This window comes from Nerophis lumbriciformis, linkage group LG07 (assembly GCF_033978685.3).
Source record: "Nerophis lumbriciformis linkage group LG07, RoL_Nlum_v2.1, whole genome shotgun sequence".
NCBI lineage: Eukaryota > Metazoa > Chordata > Actinopteri > Syngnathiformes > Syngnathidae > Nerophis > Nerophis lumbriciformis.
In genome coordinates this window covers 1,858,580-1,882,380 of record NC_084554.2, presented here as the reverse complement: position 1 = coordinate 1,882,380, position 23,801 = coordinate 1,858,580, and the positions used below count along the sequence as shown (strand labels likewise).

The 23,801-nt window shown below is 35.8% G+C and overlaps 1 protein-coding gene across 2 annotated transcripts in view; it reads right to left on the bottom strand.

The window, feature by feature from the left end:
* Nucleotides 1-17,530, bottom strand: part of trpc1 (transient receptor potential cation channel, subfamily C, member 1) — a 54,713-nt gene extending 37,183 nt beyond the window's left edge. Inside the window, exons 1-4 of one of the 2 annotated variants that reach the window (XM_061965933.1) lie at nt 17,175-17,530; nt 5,486-5,640; nt 5,328-5,429; nt 5,049-5,251 (exon numbers count right to left, since the gene is read on the bottom strand). In XM_061965933.1, the coding sequence (XP_061821917.1) occupies nt 5,049-5,251; nt 5,328-5,429; nt 5,486-5,640; nt 17,175-17,343 (629 nt within the window). In that variant the 5' untranslated portion in view covers nt 17,344-17,530. Of the gene's footprint in view, nt 1-5,048; nt 5,252-5,327; nt 5,430-5,485; nt 5,641-16,841; nt 16,983-17,174 lie in introns of those variants that run through there. The other variant, XM_072913442.1, reaches the window with a different exon arrangement.
* Between the last annotated feature and the right edge of the window lie 6,271 nt (nt 17,531-23,801).

Here is a 23,801-nt window from a genome sequence, read left to right as displayed (position 1 = left end):
CTATGTTGACTTTGCTTTAGTAGTACTACTATGTTGACTTTGTTTTAGTAGTACTACTATGTTGACTTTGCTTTAGTAGTACTACTATGTTGACTTTGCTTTAGTAGTACTACTATGTTGACTTTGCTTTAGTAGAATTACTATGTTGACTTTGCTTTAGTAGAATTACTATGTTGACTTTGCTTTAGGAGAATTACTATGTTGACTTTGCTTTAGTAGTACTACTATGTTGACTTTGCTTTAGTAGTACTACTATGTTGACTTTGCTTTAGTAGTACTACTATGTTGACTTTGTTTTAGTAGTACTACTATGTTGACTTTGCTTTAGTAGTACTACTATGTTGACTTTGTTTTAGTAGTACTACTATGTTGACTTTGCTTTAGTAGTACTACTATGTTGACTTTGTTTTAGTAGTACTACTATGTTGACTTTTCTTTAGTAGTACTACTATGTTGACTTTGTTTTAGTAGTACTACTATGTTGACTTTGCTTTAGTAGTACTACTATGTTGACTTTGCTTTAGTAGAATTACTATGTTGACTTTGCTTTAGTAGTACTACTATGTTGACTTTGCTTTAGTAGAATTACTATGTTGACTTTGCTTTAGTAGTACTACTATGTTGACTTTGCTTTAGTAGTACTACTATGTTGACTTTGCTTTAGTAGTACTACTATGTTGACTTTGTTTTAGTAGTACTACTATGTTGACTTTGCTTTAGTAGTACTACTATGTTGACTTTGTTTTAGTAGTACTACTATGTTGACTTTGCTTTAGTAGTACTACTATGTTGACTTTGTTTTAGTATAATTACTATGTTGACTTTGCTTTAGTAGAATTACTATGTTGACTTTGCTTTAGTAGTACTACTATGTTGAATTTGCTTTAGTAGAATTACTATGTTGACTTTGCTTTAGTAGTACTACTATGTTGACTTTGCTTTAGTAGTACTACTATGTTGACTTTGCTTTAGTAGAATTACTATGTTGACTTTGCTTTAGTAGTACTACTATGTTGACTTTGCTTTAGTAGTACTACTATGTTGACTTTGCTTTAGTAGTACTACTATGTTGACTTTGTTTTAGTAGTACTACTATGTTGACTTTGCTTTAGTAGTACTACTATGTTGACTTTGTTTTAGTAGTACTACTATGTTGACTTTGCTTTAGTAGTACTACTATGTTGACTTTGTTTTAGTATAATTACTATGTTGACTTTGCTTTAGTAGTACTACTATGTTGACTTTGCTTTAGTAGTACTACTATGTTGACTTTGCTTTAGTAGAATTACTATGTTGACTTTGCTTTAGTAGTACTACTATGTTGACTTTGCTTTAGTAGTACTACTATGTTGACTTTGCTTTAGTAGAATTACTATGTTGACTTTGCTTTAGTAGTACTACTATGTTGACTTTGTTTTAGTAGTCCTACTATATTGACTTTGCTTTAGTAGTACTACTATGTTGACTTTGCTTTAGTAGAATTACTATGTTGACTTTGCTTTAGTAGTACTACTATGTTGACTTTGCTTTAGTAGTACTACTATGTTGACTTTGCTTTAGTAGTACTACTATGTTGACTTTGCTTTAGTAGAATTACTATGTTGACTTTGCTTTAGTAGTACTACTATGTTGACTTTGCTTTAGTAGTACGGTACTACTATGTTGACTTTGCTTTAGTAGTACTACTATGTTGACTTTGCTTTAGTAGAATTACTATGTTGACTTTGCTTTAGTAGTACTACTATGTTGACTTTGCTTTAGTAGTACTACTATGTTGACTTTGCTTTAGTAGTACTACTATGTTGACTTTGCTTTAGTAGAATTACTATGTTGACTTTGCTTTAATAGTACTACTATGTTGACTTTGTTTTAGTAGTACTACTATGTTGACTTTGCTTTAGTAGTACTACTATGTTGACTTTGCTTTAGTAGTACTACTATGTTGACTTTGTTTTTGTAGTCCTATGTGGACTTTGCTTTAGTAGTACTACTATGTTGACTTTGCTTTAGTAGTACTACTATGTTGACTTTGCTTTAGTAGAATTACTATGTTGACTTTGCTTTAATAGTACTACTATGTTGACTTTGTTTTAGTAGTACTACTATGTTGACTTTGCTTCAGTAGTACTACTATGTTGACTTTGCTTTAGTAGTACTACTATGTTGACTTTGCTTTAGTAGAATTACTATGTTGACTTTGTTTTAGTAGTACTACTATGTTGACTTTGCTTTAGTAGTACTACTATGTTGACTTTGCTTTAGTAGTACTACTATGTTGACTTTGGAGTACTTCACACAAAAATACACAATAATAACTTTAAGGGTCAAGAAACAGATATGGAATACAGACGTGACCTTCGCGAACAAATTGACTCATTTACATTCTTTTTTTTTTACATATAAAAATATAGAATTTTTTTTTTTTTAAATGATTATATTTTTTTTACATTATTTTTATTGTATTTATTTATTTTTCTTATGTCCAAACTTTTTTCACAAAGGGCCGCATAACATAATAAAGTATAGCATAATAAAGTCTAAGTAAACGGCAGCCATTTTGAAAACAGACATATTAATGATATAATATATGTCATTAATATATTAACTGAGGGCCACAGTCTGACACATCAAAGGAAGACGGGGTCATTTTAGTAGTTTTAACCTTTAAAAAAATATTTACATTTCTTACAAACAAATAGAAAATGCAATTTCGGTGGAAATTTTGCGTAAAAGCCAAACTGAAATGCTACCACTACTTTTTACACCCATTTCATTTTGTACCTTTTATGTGTGTATTTTAAGGCTGAAACGACGCGTCGACATAGTCGACGTCATCGGTTACGTAAATACGTCGACGCCGTTTTTGTGCGTCGGCGCGTCGCATATTTACGTCACTCTACTTTACTGTCATGGCGGAGCGCAAAGCAGACGATGCGAGCGAGGGGAAAAAAGCACGCCAAAAGTCGTCAAAAGTGTGGGAGTATTTCAATAAACGGCCTAATAATGTTGTTGTATGCACACTGTGTCGAGCGGAAATGGCCTATCATAGCAGCACAACGGCTATGAACGAACATTTGAAAAGAAAACCCCCGACAGCGTTCTTGCCATCACCATCAACAAGTCAATCGTCCGCGTGCGTATACGTTGTCATTATTACACAAAAACATGAATGTGTCATTTGTATCTGCGTTGTAAATTCATAAACTAAAGCACCGTTTCGCTCTGAGAGGCGCGTTTGGCGTGCCTGTTCAGTGTTTACAAAGACGCGCTCCTCTTTAACGCTGTGGAGAGGCGGCGGCGGCGAGCGAGCGGCGAGGCGGGGCGCGCCGGGAGCGACGCCGCAATCGTGCCCAGGTGCGCGATCCGCGCAGTTGGAAGAGAAAAGATTTTGTGTAAAATTAAAAGATTGTAAACCTGGCAAAGCCGTCTGGCGTTCAGTCTGTCGGTCCTGAAAGAACCCCACGGCACAAGACGTGTCACAAACGCTAACGTTAATTAGTTGTGCAAATACCTTTTACAACATTAACAGTTACATATACTATGTACAAACCAACAATTAACTTTCACTTTAATCATACTATCATTGTTGTGTTATTAAGCAAAATAAGCAATACTTTTACTTTTATTGAAATGTTTACACTGTACACTTTTTTGTATTGGATGTTTAGCTTTATTTTTGCACATTTTAGCAAATAAGCAATACTTTTACTTTTGTTGAAATGTTTACACTTGTTACAGAATATTTCCGTTTTGCACTTTTTTGTATTGGATGTTTATCTTTATTTTTGCACATTTTAAAGCAAAATAAGCAATACTTTTACTTTTGAAATGCTTATACTATTCCAGAATATTAAGATTTGCACTGGATGTTTACTTTTATATTTGCACATTAAAAAGCAAATAAGCTACTTTTAATTTTGTTAAATGTTAAAAGTTTTAAATGTTTACATTGTTACAGAATATTTTGTCATGTTGTTGTCAATGTTGACTGACTAGTGGCCATACTTTTTTTTTTGTAAATAAAAGCCATGCCTTTTGAAAAAACTGGCCTACATTTATTTTTTCCTCTTCATTTTAAATATTAAAAAAAATCGGTAAAAGGAAAAATAATCTATAGATTAATCGAAAAAATAATCTATAGATTAACCGATTAATCGAAAAAATAATCTATAGATTAATCGATAGAAAAATAATCGTTAGCTGCAGCCCTAGTGTATTTGTTTCTATTTCGTTTAAATATGACACATTTTTTTTAGGTGATGTCACTACCAAAGCTTGGAAATATGAATGTTTACAATGTAAACAAACAAAATATAGCCAATATTTCATAACATTTTCCCGCTAAAAGAGTAATATTTGTGTAAATTCAATAATCTACATTTTATTGTATAACTGATGCTAGTAATTGTTTCCTTGTTTAAAAAAAACCCAGTAAATAAAATATATATATAAAGCCATGAATCCCATCTGGACACAATAATACCAAGTTATGTGGAAACTTTATTCATCTACGGAGGGCAATATCAGTAAATACAATGCCATTCTTCGCAAGAAACATCCCAATGACAACACAATGGTCACTGATGAGGTGTGGTCAAGTTGTTTTTATGAACAACGCTCCAAAGGATGATGTATGGTTGGGCGAGGTGTATTTAATATTATTAATAATGACAGTATGACTGTCCTGGGAGGAAAGTAAAGAAGGAGTGCTCCAAGTCAAAAGAGGATGAAGTGAGTGAGTGGTAAAAAGTGACTCCTAATTCCATGATGTAAAAACAGGAACATTTGAAGGCGGCCCCAACAGTCATCAACTAATAAACATGCTTTTGTTGTCAATAAGCATCATCACAAAAACAATAATACTGGGAGAAAAAACACATAATGACGGGTATACTGTCCAATACTGATAACAGTCTGATATCATCTTGCATGTCATATTATGGTTACAAGCAGTCCTGAAGCATATTTACTTGTGTGTGATATCATGTGCGATACCAGCAGTCCTGCAGCGTGTTTACTCGTGTGTGATATCATGTGCAATTCCTCACCTGGAGTGGCGTAAACTGTCCTTCTTGTTTTTGGCGTTGCAGAGCGTGCACTCGCAGCCGACGGCGTGCGGCCTGGGCAGCGAGATGTCCTGCTTCAGCAGCATGGTGAGGATCTCGTAGTTGTTCCTGTGCGCCGCCAGGATGACGGGCGCCACGTCCATGGTGGTGGAGTACTCCGGGTTCTGGATGCGCTGCATCAGCTTCTGCAAGGTGGGCGGAGCAGACGGGACAATGAGAGGGCTCCCCCGGGGAGAGAAGACGTCGGAGTGGAGAACGCACGGCGATGGAGGGCTTGGAGGAGCGTCTGGGTCTGTGGTTGAGGAGGATGTCCACCGCTCCCACCACCTCGGAGTCGATGGCAACCAGCAGGGCATCAGTGGCCTGCACACAAGCGCGCGTCTTAGATTCCGCAAAGGCGGCGCCGTGACGTTCCTCACCTGGCAGCCGTGCTCCAGCAGGAGCTGCAGGATGTCCAGGTTCTCGTTCTCGATGGCGATGGTGATGGCGTCTCGGCCCAGCACGTCCACGCTGTGGACGTTGATCTCGCCGTGGCGGTTCTCTTCCAGCAGCTTCTTCACCATGTAGTAGTCGCCTGACGACACGCAGAGAGAGAGTTTACAGCTCCTGGGACGTGTCTGCAGACTTTATATGGTCATGGTGCTCCGTCTGGCCCACTTCTTTTTCCACAGGCTGACACATAAAGGTTGTGGAGGCCATATTGCTTGTTTTCACCTTCAAAACCAGCGTGGACTTTTTTCTAATACCGTATTTTTCGGACTATAAGTCGCTCCGGAGTATAAGTCGCACCGGTCGAAAATGCACAATAAAGAAGGAAAAAAACATATATACCGTATTTTCCGCACTATAACTTATAACCCGGTGCGCTTTATATATGGATTAATATTAAGATTCATTTTGATAAAGTTTCGGTCTCGCAACTTCGGTAAACAGCCGCCATCTTTTTTCCCGGTAGAACAGGAAGCGCTTCTTCTTCTACGCAAGCAACCGCCAAGGTAAGCACCCGCCCCCATAGAACAGGAAGCGCTTCTTCTTCTACTGTAAGCAACCACCCGCCCGCGTAGAAGAAGAAAAAGCGCGCGGATATCACCGTACGTTTCATTTCCTTTGTGTGTTTACATCTGTAAAGGCCACAAAATGGCTCCTACTAAGCGACCGGGATCCGGTTCATGAAAAGACGCAATCTCTCCATCCGCACACGGATTACTATTTCACAGCAACTGATATTCCTGTGAACCGCACTGTGGATACAACGGGAGCACGTACGGTGAATATTCGCACCACAGGGAATGAGAAGTCATCGTTCACTGTGGTTCTAGCTTGCCATGCTAATGGCCAGAAACTTCCACCCATGGTGATATTCAAAAGGAAGACCTTGCCAAAAGAGACCTTTCCAGCCGGCGTCATCATAAAAGCTAACTCGAAGGGATGGATGAAGAAAAGATGAGCGAGTGGTTAAGGTAAGTTTAAGTTTAAGCGAAGAGGCCGGGTGGCTTTTTTCACGCAGCTCTGTCCATGTTGATATACGTATGTTTGTGATTGCACATTTGCGTACATTTTGGGAGTGAACAGAGTTGTTAGAACGCTGGTTTTTAATATATTATTAAAGTTTGACTGACCTATCTGACTGTTTTTTTGACATTCCTTTAGCGCAGTTAGACGCGGCTTACAACACGGGGCGGCTTATAGGTGGACAAAGTTTTGAAATATGCCGTTCATTGAAGGCGCGGCTTATAACCCAGGGCGCCTTATGGTGCGGAAAATACGGTAAGTTGCACTGGAGTATAAGTCGCATTTTTTGGGGAAATGTATTTGATAAAAGCCAACAGCAAGAATAGACATTTGAAAGGCAATTTAAAATTAAAGCTGCAAACAGCATTGGTCGGGCCCGCGTATTTGGCAGGTGCTAGTCCTAAGTGTCCCAATACTTTTGTCCAGTTGTAGTCCTAAGTGTCCCAATACTTTAGTCCAGTGTAAGCGTCCCAATACTTAAGGCCAGTGTAAGTGTCCCAATAATTTTGTCAAGTGGTAGTCCTAAGTGTCCCAATACTTTTGTTTACGTTTAGTCCGAAGTGTCCCAATACTTTTGTCCAGTTCTAGTCCTAAGTGTCCCAGTACTTTTGTCAAGTTGTAGTCCTAAGTGTCCCAATACTTTTGTCAAGTTGTAGTCCTAAGTGTCCCAATACTTTTGTTTACGTTTAGTCCGAAGTGTCCCAATACTTTTGTCCAGTTCTAGTCCTAAGTGTCCCAATACTTTTGTCCAGTTTTAGTCCTAAGTGTCCCAATAATTTTGTCAAGTTGTAGACCTAAGTGTCCCAATACTTTTGTCCAGTGTAGGTGTCCCAATACTTTTGTCCAGTGGTAGTCCTAAGTGTCCCAATACTTTTGTCCAGTTTTAGTCCTAAGTGTCCCAATACTTTTGTCTAGTGGTAGTCAGAAGTGTCCCAAAACGTTATTCCTAAGTGTCCCAATACTTTTGTCCAGTTGTAGTCCTAAGTGTCCCAATACTTTAGTCCAGTGTAAGCATCCCAATACTTAAGGCCAGTGTAAGTGTCCCAATACTTTTGTCAAGTGGTAGTCCTAAGTGTCCCAATACTTTTGTTTACGTTTAGTCCGAAGTGTCCCAATACTTTTGTCCAGTTCTAGTCCTAAGTGTCCCAATACTTTTGTCAAGTTGTAGTCCTAAGTGTCCCAATACTTTTGTCAAGTTGTAGTCCTAAGTGTCCCAATACTTTTGTCCAGTTTTAGTCCTAAGTGTCCCAATACTTTTGTCCAGTTGTAGTCCTAAGTGTCCCAATACTTTAGTCCAGTGTAAGTGTCCCAATACTTTTGTCAAGTGGTAGTCCTAAGTGTCCCAATACTTTTGTCAAGTGGTAGTCCTAAGTGTCCCAATACTTTTGTTTACGTTTAGTCCGAAGTGTCCCAATACTTTTGTCCAGTTCTAGTCCTAAGTGTCCCAATACTTTTGTCAAGTTGTAGTCCTAAGTGTCCCAATACTTTTGTCAAGTTGTAGTCCTAAGTGTCCCAATACTTTTGTCCAGTTTTAGTCCTAAGTGTCCCAATAATTTTGTCAAGTTGTAGTCCTAAGTGTCCCAATACTTTTGTCCAGTGTAAGTGTCCCAATACTTTTGTCAAGTGGTAGTCCTAAGTGTCCCAATACTTTTGTCCAGTTGTAGTCCTAAGTGTCCCAATACTTTAGTCCAGTGTAAGCGTCCCAATACTTAAGGCCAGTGTAAGTGTCCCAATACTTTTGTCATGTGGTAGTCCTAAGTGTCCCAATACTTTTGTTTACGTTTAGTCCGAAGTGTCCCAATACTTTTGTCCAGTTCTAGTCCGAAGTGTCCCAATACTTTTGTCCAGTTCTAGTCCTAAGTGTCCCAATACTTTTGTCAAGTTGTAGTCCTAAGTGTCCCAATACTTTTGTCAAGTTGTAGTCCTAAGTGTCCCAATACTTTTGTCCAGTTTTAGTCCTAAGTGTCCCAATAATTTTGTCAAGTTGTAGTCCTAAGTGTCCCAATACTTTTGTCCAGTGTAAGTGTCCCAATACTTTTGTCCAGTGGTAGTCCTAAGTGTCCCAATACTTTTGTCCAGTTTTAGTCCTAAGTGTCCCAATACTTGTGTCTAGTGGTAGTCAGAAGTGTCCCAAAACGTTATTCCTAAGTGTCCCAATACTTTTGTTCAGTGGTAGTCCTTCGTGTCCCAATACTTTTGTCAAGTTGTAGTCCCAAGTGTCCCAATACTTTTGTCCAGTTTTCGGCCTAAGTGTCCCAATACTTTTGTCTACTTTTAGTCCGAATTGTCCCAATACTTTTGTGTAGTGTACCTACCTTGTCTGTATTGTGGGCACGCTAGTGCTTCCTGCTTTTAAGCAGCCATCTTGAGAAAACAGCAGCGCAGCAGCATCAGCGCAGCGGTTCTTTGAAGGCTCATAAAATCAAAACCGAAGCAGTTAGAAAAATTATTTCGATAACTTTTATTTGGAAGGGTTCAATCTCTCTCCTGTGTTAGTTTGAAGCTGAAACGACAAACGCGCTCAGAGGAGATAATGTTTGAAGAGAAATGACCGGTTTATAAAAAAAATTTGTTTTGAAGGGGAAATTGCAAACTTCCTGTTGATTTTTGCTGAGGGTTGTCAATCTATGAAATGTAGGTCTAAGTGAGACCTACATAGAGGTTTTTGTTTCATGTCTTTCCGACTTTCCCAGTGGGAGTTATAGGCAGTTTTGTCATTTTTTTCTTCCGAGGACCAGTTTTTTCTGCGTTTTATTAAAAAATTGCGGTAGAGCACAATTTTTAGATTTGGGGTTAGGTTTTTTCATTAGATCGCAATTTTAGCCAGTCCTGATGTGTGTGTTCAGTTTGGTGAGTTTTGAAGCATGTTAAGGGGGTCAAATTACAGCTCAAAGAGGCAAAAGTGAATGTTTTTAGTACTTTTTTGTCTTGAAGGGGGAATTGCCCGAGGATATACAATTATGAAAACTAGGTCTAAGTCAGACCTACATAGAGGTTTTTGTTTCATGTCTCTCCGACCTTCCTAGTGGGAGTTACAGGCAGTCTAGTTTTTTTTTTTTCCTAGGGGGCGCTAGAGCGCAATTTTTATTTTTGGGGTTTGGTTTTTTTATCAAAAGGCAATTTTCGCTAGCCCTGATGTGTGCGTCAAATATGGTGAGTTTTGAAGCATGTTAAGTGGGTCAAATTGTAGCTCAAAGAGGCGGCCGGTATAATAATAATAATAAAACCTTACAAATTCAATAGGTCCTTATGTCCCATTGCATAAGGCTTATGCAATGGGCCATACGGGCCCTAATAAATCAAGAATAGTGAACAACAGGCTGAATAAGTGTACGTTATATGAGGCATAAATAACCAACTGGTATGTTAACGTAACATATTATGGTAAGAGTCATTCAAATAACTATAACATAACTAGTCTCTTACGCGAATGAGATCAATAATATTATTTGACATTTTACGCTAATGTGTTAATCATTTCACACATAAATCGCTCCTGAGTATAAGTCGCACCCCCGGCCAAACTATGAAAAAAACTGCGACTTACAGTCCGAAAAATACGGTAACTCATTTGAAAAAAAATGTTGTGTGAATGCTCAACTGAAATGCTAACAGTTAACACGCTGTCCAGATAGCATCAAGTAACAAAAAGTATGCGCAAAATTAGCTAAAAGAAGCTAGCATGCTAACCGTACTATGCTAACGATAGCTGGCTTACAGTTAGCATTAGTGAAATACCAAAATATATGACACAGAGGAGTATGTATACATGCTAGCATGTTCGCTAAAAAGCTTTGTTAGCATGCTACAATGCTAACTGTGACATGCGTCATGTACTAAAATATGACAGAGGTTTACACCTGCAAAATTAGCTAAAAGAAGCTAGCATGCTAACCGTACTATGCTAACAATAGCTGGCTTACAGTTAACATTAGTGAAATACCAAAATATATGACACAGAGGAGTATGTATACATGCTAGCATGTTCGCTAAAAAGCTTTGTTAGCGTGCTACAATGCTAACTGTGACATGCGTCATGTACTAAAGTATGACTGAGGTGTATACCTGCAAAATTAGCTAAAAAAAAGCTAGCATGCTAACAGTACTATGCTAACAATAGCATGCTTACAGTTAGCATAAGTGAAATACCAAAATATATGACACAGAGGAGTATGTATACAAGCTAGCTAAAAAGCTATGTTAGCGTGCTACAATGCTAACTATGACATGCGTCAAGTACCAAAATATATTCAGAGGTGTGTACAAGAAAACATTGTTTGAAATGCTCGCATTCTAAGTTAAGCATGCATCAAGTACTAAAATATGACTGAGGTGAAAACCTGCAAAATTAGCTAAAAAAAAAAAAAAGCTACCATGCTAACAGTACTAGCGCTAATGATAGCTGGCTTACAGATAGCATTAGTAAAATACCGAAACATATGACAGAGGAATATGTATACATGCTAGCATGCAAGCTAAAAAGCTATGTTAGCATGTTACAATGCTAACTGTGACGTGCGTCGCGTACCAAAATATATTCAGAGGTGTGTACCAGAAAACTTTGTTTAAAATGCTCTCATTCTATGTTAAGCATGCATCAAGTAATAAAATATGACTGAGGTGTATACCGACAAAATTCGCCAAAAAAAGAAAGACAACAAGCATACTAATGTTAGCATGCTAACAGGTATCATTTGTCAAGTAACAAAATATTTGATACTGAGGTGTATACATACAAAATTAGCAAAAAAGCTAGTATGCAGACAGTACTATGCTAACATGCTAATAATAGCATGCTTACAGTTAGCATTAGTGAAATAACAACAAATAAGAGACTATACCTGCTAAATTAGATTTTTAAAAAGCTAGAATGCTAATTATATCATGCTTAAATGCTAACTGTAATGTGCGTCAAATACCAAAATATATTACTCAGAGGTGTACCTGAAAAAATGTGTGCTAGTATGCTAACATCAGCACGTATCAAGCACCAAAATATGACTGAGGTGTATACCTACAAAGGTAGGTAAAAAAAAAAAAAAGCTAGCATACTAATGTTAGCTTGCTAACTGGCGTCATTCATCAAGTAACAAATTATTTGACGCTAAGGTGTATACCTGCAAAATTAGCAAAAAATAGCAAGCATGCTAACAGTACTATGCTAACATGCTAACAATAACATGCTTACAGTTAACATTAGTAAAATACCAAAAAATGCTAATTAGATTTTTTAAAAGCCAGGATGCTAATGTTAACATGCCAAAATGCTAACTGTAAAGTGTCAATTACCAAAATATATTACTCAAGTGTGTACCTGAAAAAATGTGTGCCAGCATGCTAACATCAGGATGTATCAAGCACCAAAATATAACTGAGGTGTATGTTAGCATGCTAACAGGCGTCATTCGTCAAGTAACAAACTATTTGACGCTGAAGTGTATACCTGCAAAATTAGCAAACAATAGCTAGCATGCTAATAGTACTACGCTAACATGCTAACAGTTAACATAGTAAAATACGAAAAAATGCTAATTAGATTTTTTTGGCATGTTAACATGCCAAAATGCTAACTGTAAAGTAGGGATGATGTTCGAAACCGGTTCTCCCGGTTGTTCGATAAGAAAAGAACTGATTCCATGGACTCGAATCCCTTTTTGAGAACCGGTTCCCGTTATCGAGGCCACTATAGTAAAGAAAAAGAGTTGGTCCTTTATTCGAATCCCTGGGAACGAATCCCGTCTCACAGGAAATGCCCTGTGGGACGGCAATGTTATGCCCATTTGATTGTAGACTCTTACTGACACCTTGTGGCGATATGAAAATACTACTGCGGCATTAGTTTGGGCACTTCCGGGTTGGCGACGTCAGTTCAGTTCATGAGACAATTGAGAATTAGACAAGTTGTGTTAGCTCTTACAAGCCTTGGAAAATATAAGTCTGTAAGTAAACTGTTAACTTGTTTATGTAACTCAATATTAAGGTGGAAAGTGGTTAAATTTGATACTAAGATGTTTATTGAAAAAGCGATTTTTGTGCACTGTTTCAATGGATGTTTTGAGGACTTAAAATGGCTGCCAGTCGAGTATTTCCACCATAGAAATAATTTTTTGGAAGAAGAATTGTTGATTGGTGACTGTGGTGTTGTTAGTGTCATAGTGTGTGTAGTTAGTATGTTCCAATAGCAGCAGGAGTGCACTTTATGGAGAGCTGTATTATTTTCAATTTTGTGCCCAAGGGACTGATTTTATTTAACACTATATTATTATTTGTACACCTATAGTGATCACAGAGACAGGTTGTTTTTGTGTTACTGTATATATTTGTTTTTCTGAAAAATCATACTTAATATACTTTGGGTAACAACGTCAATATTTTTTTTTTTTTTTTTTTTTAGTGGGGTAACAGTCAATATTTATTTATTTATTTTATTTTATTCTTATAAAATAAAAGTGAGCTTTTGTTAAACCAAATATTGTGTTTTTTTTCCATATACAACAACCTATCTGGATTCGATAAGAGAATCGATAAGGAATCGGTTCGGTAAGAGGATTCGATAATGGGCTCGAACTCGATAATTTCTTATCAAACATCATCCCTACTGTAAAGTGTCAATTACCAAAATATATTACTCAGAAGTGTGTACCTGAAAAAAATATGTGCCAGCATGCTAACATCAGCATGTATGAAAATAGGTTAAAATCAGAGGTGGGTAGAGTAGCCAGAAATTGTACTCAAGTAAGAGTACTGTTACTTTAGAGATTTATTACTCAAGTAAAAGTAAGGAGTAGTCACCCAAATATTTACTTGAGTAAAAGTAAAAAGTATGTTGTGAAAAAACTACTCAAGTACTGAGTAACTGATGAGTAACATACACACTCATATCATATATATATATATATATATATATATATATTCACATATACATTGATATATACAGTATATAATTTATATGTATTTATTTTGCTGTTTTTGTTTACATGTTAAAGATGTTTTAATGATTATACATGCATGTTTAACATATAGATTCCTTTCTTTCATGAAGACTAGAATATAAGTTGGTGTATTACCTGATTCTGATGACTTGCATTGATTGTAATCAGACAGTCGTGATGATAACGTCCACGTTTTCAAATGGAGGAGAAGAAAAGTTCCTCCTTTCTGTCTAATACCACATGAAAGTGGTGGGTTTTTGGCATCTTATTTGTCCAGCTTCCATATTCGTTTTTATACACTTTACAAGAAATATATTGGCGTCAAACTCCGTAGCTTGCTAGCTTGTTTGCGCTGGCTTTCGGAGACTCTTGTTTTGAAAGCGCAGGCGCAATGGAGCAGCACTTTTATTGTGAAGACAGGAACTTCCTCATGTGCGGTCAGTCTTTAGGCTTTTGACAGGATGTACGGTTGAAATAAAAACGTATCTTTTTTCCTTCACACTTTTGATTGATTGATTGGAACTTTTATTAGTAGATTGCACAGTACAGTACACATTCCGTACAATTGACCACTAAATGGTAACACCCCAATACGTTTTTCAACTTGTTTAAGTCAGGTCATGTGACCACCTGGCTCTGTTTGATTGGTCCAACGTCACCAGTGACTGCATCTGATTGGTGGAACGGAGTGAAACGTCACCAGTAAGGCAGGCATTTTGAAGGTCTGTCTGACAGACCAAAACAAACAAAGCGTGCATTAAAAGATCGATAAAAATTAGTAGCGAGTAGCGAGCTGAATGTAGATAAAAGTAGCGGAGTAAAAGTAGCGTTCCTTCTCTATAAATATACTTACCGTATTTTCCGCACTATAAGGCGCACCTAAAAACCACACATTTTCTCAAAAGCTGACAGTGCAGCTTATAACCCGGTGCGCTTTATATATGGATAAATATTAAGATTCATTTTCATAAAGTTTCGGTCTCGCAACTTCGGTAAACAGCCGCCATCTTTTTTCCCGGTAGAACAGGAAGCGCTTCTTCTTCTACGCAAGCAACCACCAAGGTAAGCACCCGCCCCCATAGAACAGGAAGCGCTTCTTCTTCTACTGTAAGCAACCACCCGCCCGCGTAGAAGAAGAAAAAGGGCGCGGATATCACCGTACGTTTCATTTCCTTTGTGTGTTTACATCTGTAAAGACCACAAAATGGCTCCTACTAAACGACAGGGATCCGGTTCATGAAAAGACGCAATCTCTCCATCCGCACACGGATTACTATTTCACAGCAACTGATATTCCTGTGAACCGCACTGTGGATACAACGGGAGCACGTACGGTGAATATTCGCACCACAGGGAATGAGAAGTCATCCTTCACTGTGGTTCTAGCTTGCCATGCTAATGGCCAGAAACTTCCACCCATGGTGGTATTCAAAAGGAAGACCTTGCCAAAAGAGACCTTTCCAGCCGGCGTCATCATAAAAGCTAACTCGAAGGGATGGATGAAGAAAAGATGAGCGAGTGGTTAAGGTAAGTTTAAGTTTACGCGAAGAGGCCGGGTGGCTTTCTTCACGCAGCTCCGTCCATGTTGATATACGACTCCATGCGCGCCCACATCACGCTGGTTTTTAATATATTATTAAAGTTTGACTGACCTATCTGACTGTTTTTTTGACATTCCTTTAGCGCAGTTAGATGCGGCTTACAACACGGGGCCCGGCTTATAGGTGGACAAAGTTTTGAAATATGCCGTTCATTGAAGGCGCGGCTTATAACCCAGGGCGCCTTATGGTGCGGAAAATACGGTAAGTAAAAGTAAAAGTATGTTGCATTAAAACTACTCTTAGAAGTACAATTTATCCCAAAAGTTACTCAAGTAGATGTAACGGAGTAAATGTAGCGCGTTACTACCCACCTCTGGTTAAAATAAAAAGCTAGCATACTTATGTTAGCATGCTAACAGGCGTCATTCATCAAGTAACAAATTATTTGACGCTGAGGTGTATACCTGCAAAATTAGCAAACAATAGCTAGCATGCTAACAGTGTGATGCATAACATTAGTGAAATACCCAAAAATGCTAATTAGATTTTTTTTTAAATGCTAGAATTAGCAAAAAAGCTAGCATGCTACGTTTAGAATGATCATCGTCGACTTCAGGAGGAGGAGCACCGACCCTGCCCCCCTCTACATCAACGGCGAGCGTGTAGAGAGGGTCCACACCTTCAGGTACCTTGGAGTCCACATCTCTAATGACTTCTCCTGGACAGTCAACACCACATCAATCATCAAGAAGGCTCAGCAGCGGCTACACTTCCTTAGAGTCCTCGGGAAGTACAACCTGAAGCCTGACCTGCTGCTGACCTTCTACCGCTCGTCCATCGAGAGCCTGCTGACCTACTGTGTTACGGTATGGTACGGCAGCTGCACTGCAGCAGACAGGGAGAGGCTGCAAAGAGTGGTCAAGACGGCTCAGAAGATCATCGGCCGCCCTCTCCCCTCTCTGACGGACATCTACACCTCCCGCTGCCTCAACAGAGCCAGTGCCATCATCAAGGACAGCACCCACCCTGGCTCTGACCTGTTCCACCTGCTGCCCTCTGGGAAGCGCTACAGGTGCATTAAAACCAAAACAAACAGGCTAAAGAACAGCTTCTTCCCCAGGGCCATAACCATCCTGAACGGACTGCCCCATTGTCCCTCATAACTGCCTTCTCTTCGGTGCAATAACCCATTCCACCAACCACCCTGTTTTTGTTTTTTTCATGTATATATTCATTTCACACCATATTCATTGCACTTCTACATTTTTTATATTTTTATATATTTGCACATTGTTTTTCTAGCATGCACACATCGCACTGTATGGAATGGCCTCAATCTCGTTACCTTGCGTAATGACAATAAAGCTGATTCTGATTCTGATTCTAACAGTCTTGCCGCTGGCCATTAAAACATTAGCTAGGGGCCACAAATGGCCCCCCGGCCGCACTTTGGACACCCCCTGCACAAAATATTGGACATGTGCATGAATCAAAATGGCCGTCCTGCATTCATTTTGTATTGCTGACTCACCGGAAGTTGCCTAACTCACCGGAAGTGAACGTCGAGTGGCCAAATTTTGTAAAATTACATTAGTTTAAAATAAAATGACTCAGTAAAACGAGTAAGTGTTCAGTGGAAAAACAACTCAAGTGCCGCGTAGATGTATTTAATAGTTATATTTGAATGGTATTACACTACAAGCGTCGTTTGTGTGTGCGCGCGGGAAGGCTAATGTTAGCATATGCTAGCTAAGCGGCTAAAACATTAAAAAAAACCACCCGCGACCTACCGCATTTTTCCCTCGTTGGAAGTGGACTTCTTGTAGGCGCAAATGTGAACGTCTCTGGCGACACAGCTGGTGATATAAATGTTCTTTTTCGTTGTTCGTCGGTAAGTAAACAATTGACGTCGCCTTGTCTGACGTCATGGCTCGGTTTTAAAACATTGTGCGGTCACGTGACCGACAGGCGGCGTTTGATTGGCGGAACAGAGTCACGTGGCCAAAATAATACGCCTTTGCAAGCGGGGATCACGAGAAATATCAAATATAAATATAATGATGTAAATATTTTTGGTTTTGTTTCAGAGGACGTCGTAGATGATGATTGTTTTTGACGCTCACCTTTCTCGCAGGCCAGCAGGAAGAGCTTCTCGTCCAGGGTGGTCTCCTCCTTCACCTCCCTCACGTCTTTCAGGGCCAGGAATTTATCCGGAGAGGAGGAGGCGTCGGTGCCCTGGTAGAGTGCGGCCATGACGACGGGGAGCGAGCAGGGCCAAACACTGATGTGCATCCCACCGGGAGGCGGTGAGCATCACCGGAGGAAGAAAAAAAAAAAAAGAAAAAAAAAGCCTCCCCCCCACCGCGGACGGCAGCCTTTTTTTTTTTTGTCAGACAAAGATCGTCTATTCGGTTTGCTGTGGCGTCAGGAGGACAACGACGATGGAGATGCTTGTGGTCCTGATGCTGCCTGACGAGGATCCCACTGCGCATGTGCGCGTCCTGGTCTCGTCGTTACGTAACCGCTGCAGTTCTTGTAAACATCCCAAATCCTCATCAAAATGGCCACAACATTAGGTACAGCCCAATAAGGTGAAATCACTCAATCAATCAAAGTTTATTCATATAGCCCCTTTTTTTTTTTAAATTATTATAGCCCTTAATCACAAGTGTCTCAAAGGGCTGCAAAAGCCACAATATTTCAAAATTAATACATTTTTATTATTCAATTAAAAATCATGAAAATAAACTATATTTCTACCACCCACCATACTATAAGTAATAAAACCTTTATCACATTATTTAATAAAAAAAATTAAACTATATATAACTATATAACTAATAAAACATTTAATACAGTTTTATTATTTAATTAGAAATTATGAAAATAAACAATATTACAATCACCCACCATACTTTAAATAATACAATATATGTTTTTATTCAGTGAAAAATTATGAAAATAAACAATATTTCAACCACCCACCATACTATACTTAATAAAAACCTTTAACACGTTTTTATTATTTAATTAAAAATTATGGAAAAAAAATGCAATCACCCACCATATATAACTAATAAAACATTTAATACAGTTTTATTATACAATAATAATTATGAAAATAAACAATATTACAATCACCCACCATACTTTAACTAATACAATTAATATATGTTTTATTCAGTTAAAAATGATGAAAATAAACAATATTTCAACCACCCACTATACTATAACTAATAAAACCTTTAACACGTTTTTATTATTTAATAAAAAAATTATGGAAAAAAATGCAATCACCCACCATGTATAACTAATAAAACATTTAATACAGTTTTCATTATTCAATTCGAAATTATGAAAATAAACATTATTACAATCACCCACCATACTTTAACTAATACAATTAATATATGTTTTATTCAGTTAAAAATGATGAAAATAAACAATATTTCAACCACCCACTATACTATAACTAATAAAACCTTTAACACGTTTTTATTATTTAATAAAAAATTATGAAAAAAAATGCAATCACCCACCATATATAACTAATAAAACATTTAATACAGTTTTCATTATTCAATTAGAAATTATGAAAATAAACAATATTACAATCACCCACCATACTTTAACTAATACAATTAATATATGATTTATTCAGTTAAAAATTATGAAAATAAACAATATTTCAACCACCCACTATACTATAACTAATAAAACCTTTAACACGTTTTTATTATTTAATAAAAAATTATGAAAAAAAATGCAATCACCCACCATATATACCTAATAAAACATTTAATACAGTTTTATTATTCAATAATAATTATGAAAATAAACAATATTACAATCACCCACCATACTTTAACTAATACAATTAATATATGATTTATTCAGTTAAAAATTATGAAAATAAACAATATTTCAACCACCCACTATACTATAACTAATAAAACCTTTAACACGTTTTTAATATTTAATAAAAAATTGTGAAAAAAAATGCAATCACCCACCATATATAACTAATAAAACATTTAATACAGTTTTAATATTCAATTAAAAATTATGAAAATAAACAATATTACAATCGCCCACCATACTTTAACTAATACAATTAATATATGTTTTATTCAGTTAAAAATGATGAAAATAAACAATATTTCAACCACCCACTATACTATAACTAATAAAACTTTTAACACGTTTTTAATATTTAATTAAAAATTATGAAAAAAAATGCAATCACCCACCATATATAACTAATAAAACATTTAATACAGTTTTATTATTCAATAATAATTCTGAAAATAAACAATATTACAATCACCCACCATACTTTAACTAATACAATTAATATATGATTTATTCAGTTAAAAATTATGAAAATAAACAATATTTCAACCACCCACTATACTATAACTAATAAAACCTTTAACACGTTTTTAATATTTAATTAAAAATTGTGAAAAAAAAAATGCAATCACCCACCATATATAACTAATAAAACATTTAATACAGTTTTCATTATTCAATTAGAAATTATGAAAATAAACAATATTACAATCACCCACCATACTTTAACTAATACAATTAATATATGATTTATTCAGTTAAAAATGATGAAAATAAACAATATTTAAACCACCCACTATACTATAACTAATAAAACCTTTAACATGTTTTTATTATTTAATAAAAAATTATGAAAAAAATGCAATCACCCACCATATATAACTAATAAAACATTTAATACAGTTTTATTATTCAATTAGAAAATATGAAAATAAACAATATTTCAATCACCCACCATACTTTAACTAATACAATTAATATATGATTTATTCAGTTAAAAATTATGAAAATAAACAATATTTCAACCACCCACTATACTATAACTAATAAAACCTTTAACACGTTTTTAATATTTAATAAAAAATTATGAAAAAAAATGCAATCACCCACCATATATAACTAATAAAACATTTAATACAGTTTTATTATTCAATTCGAAATTATGAAAATAAACAATATTACAATCGCCCACCATACTTTAACTAATACAATTAATATATGATTTATTCAGTTAAAAATTATGAAAATAAACAATATTTCAACCACCCACTATACTATAACTAATAAAACCTTTAACACGTTTTTATTATTTAATAAAAAATTATGAAAAAAAAAATGCAATCACCCACCATATATAACTAATAAAACATTTAATACAGTTTTATTATTCAATTAGAAAATATGAAAATAAACAAAATTACAATCACCCACCATACTTTAACTAATACAATTAATATATGATTTATTCAGTTAAAAATTATGAAAATAAACAATATTTCAACCACCCACTATACTATAACTAATAAAACCTTTAACACGTTTTTATTATTTAATAAAAAATTATGAAAAAAAAATGCAATCACCCACCATATATAACTAATAAAACATTTAATACAGTTTTATTATTCAATTCGAAATTATGAAAATAAACACTATTACAATCGCCCACCATACTTTAAATAATACAATATATGTTTTTATTCAGTGAAAAATTATGAAAATAAACAATATTTCAACCACCCACCATACTATACTTAATAAAAACCTTTAACACGTTTTTATTATTTAATAAAAAATTATGGAAAAAAATGCAATCACCCACCATATATAACTAATAAAACATTTAATACAGTTTTATTATTCAATTCGAAATTATGAAAATAAACACTATTACAATCACCCACCATACTTTAAATAATACAATATATGTTTTTATTCAGTTAAAAATTATGAAAATAAACAATATTTTAACCACCCACTATACTATAACTAATAAAACCTTTAACACGTTTTTATTATTTAATAAAAAATTATGGAAAAAAAATGCAATCACCCACCATATATAACTAATAAAACATTTAATACAGTTTTATTATTCAATTAGAAATTATGAAAATAAACAATATTACAATCACCCACCATACTTTAACTAATACAATTAATATATGTTTTATTCAGTTAAAAATTATGAAAATAAACAATATTTCAACCACCCACCATACTATACTTAATAAAAACCTTTAACACGTTTTTATTATTTAATTAAAAATTATGGGGAAAAAAATGCAATCACCCACCATATATAACTAATAAAACATTTAATACAGTTTTATTATTCAATTAGAAAATATGAAAATAAACAATATTACAATCGCCCACCATACTTTAAATAATACAATATATGTTTTTATTCAGTTAAAAATGATGAAAATAAACAATATTCAAACCACCCACCTTACTATACTTAATAAAACTTTTAACACGTTTTTATTATTTTAATTAAAAACTAGGTCTCCAGTATAATAAGTATACATAGTAGATGTTGTTAATTTATAGCTTTAATTATTTGTATACACAATTATACATACATTTATGTATAATTTAATCTAATTATCATTTATTAATATATATTATTATTTATATAGCTGTTGTGTCCATTTTTGTAAACAGCACTTCTAGGACTGGCCAGCAGAGGGCAGAATGCGCAAAGCTTTCACTGCCAGGAAACGGTTCCAACTTCAAAATATTCAGCCTGTGTGGGAATGGCGGGCTTTCCCTTGACAAATTCCAAGATTTCCCAGAATTCCAGGTTCTCCGGGAAATTTTTCCCACTCAAAATGAATTGGCCATTTTTCAAACTTCCACCATTTCCACATTTTTCAACCGATTTAACACATTTTCACTATCCTGGAAATTTAAACAACCTTTTTTTCCCAAGTTCAAAAAAATTCCAGGATTTTCCAGAATTCCTGGTTTTCCAAAGCCCTATTTCCACCCTTTTTTTCTGGCGACGACTCCTTTCACATTTTCCAACCCACTTCACCCGTTCCACCGTCAAAACATTCCTCTTAACCAGGACAAAAAAAACGATGTTGTTTTTTGAACTGGGAAAATTCCCGGTTTTCCTGAAATTCCAGGAATTTCTCAATTCAACATGTTACTACTTCAACATTTCTCGACCGATTTGAAAAATTCCAACACCAACCATTTCAACTCATTCAGACCATTCAAGTTTTTTTTTTACCATTTTCAAAAAAATTCCCGCTTTTCCCGAAATTCCTATTGAAATCTATGGGACATTTTTCAAAATTCCACAACTCCCACATTTTGCATTTGATTCAAACGGTTCCAACTTCAAAATATTCAGCCTGTGTGGGAATCGCGGGCTTTCCCTTGACAAATTCCAAGATTTCCCAGAATTCCAGGTTCTCCGGGAAATTTTTCCGACTCAAAATGAATTGGCCATTTTTCAAACTTCCACCATTTCCACATTTTTCAACCGATTTAACACATTTTCACTATCCTGGAAATTTAAACAACCTTTTTTTCCCAAGTTCAAAAAAATTCCAGGATTTTCCAGAATTCCTGGTTTTCCAAAGCCCTATTTCCACCCTTTTTTTCTGGCGACGACTCCTTTCACATTTTTCAACCCACTTCACCCGTCAAAACATTCCTCTTAACCAGGACAAAGAAACAATGTTTTTTGAACTGGGAAAATTCCCGGTTTTCCTGAAATTCCAGGAATTCCGTGATACCATTTCTCAATTCAACATGTTACTACTTCAACATTTCTCGACCGATTTGAAAAATTCCAACACCAACCATTTCAACTCATTCAGACCATTCAAGTTTTTTATTTTACCATTTTCAAAAAAATTCCCGCTTTTCCCGAAATTCCTATTGCAATCTATGGGACATTTTTCAAAATTCCACAACTCCCACATTTTGCATTTGATTCAAACGGTTCCAACTTCAAAATATTCAGCCTGTGTGGGAATCGCGGGCTTTCCCTTGACAAATTCCAAGATTTCCCAGAATTCCAGGCTCTCCGGGAAATTTTTCCGACTCAAAATGAATTGGCCATTTTTCAAACTTCCACCATTTCCACATTTTTCAACCGATTCAACACATTTTCACTATCCTGGAAATTTAAACTACCTTTTTTTCCAAGTTCAAAAAAATTCCAGGATTTTCCAGAATTCCTGGTTTTCCAAAGCCCTATTTCCACCCTTTTTTTCTGGCGACGACTCCTTTCACATTTTTCAACCCACTTCCACCGTCAAAACATTCCTCTTAACCAGGACAAAAAAAACGATGTTGTTTTTTGAACTGGGAAAATTCCCGGTTTTCCTGAAATTCCAGGAATTTCTCAATTCAACATGTTACTACTTCAACATTTCTCGACCGATTTGAAAAATTCCAACACCAACCATTTCAACTCATTCAGACCATTCAAGTTTTTTTTTTACCATTTTCAAAAAAATTCCCGCTTTTCCCGAAATTCCTATTGAAATCTATGGGACATTTTTCAAAATTCCACAACTCCCACATTTTGCATTTGATTCAAACGGTTCCAACTTCAAAATATTCAGCCTGTGTGGGAATCGCGGGCTTTCCCTTGACAAATTCCAAGATTTCCCAGAATTCCAGGTTCTCCGGGAAATTTTTCCGACTCAAAATGAATTGGCCATTTTTCAAACTTCCACCATTTCCACATTTTTCAACCGATTTAACACATTTTCACTATCCTGGAAATTTAAACAACCTTTTTTTCCCAAGTTCAAAAAAATTCCAGGATTTTCCAGAATTCCTGGTTTTCCAAAGCCCTATTTCCACCCTTTTTTTCTGGCGACGACTCCTTTCACATTTTTCAACCCACTTCACCCGTCAAAACATTC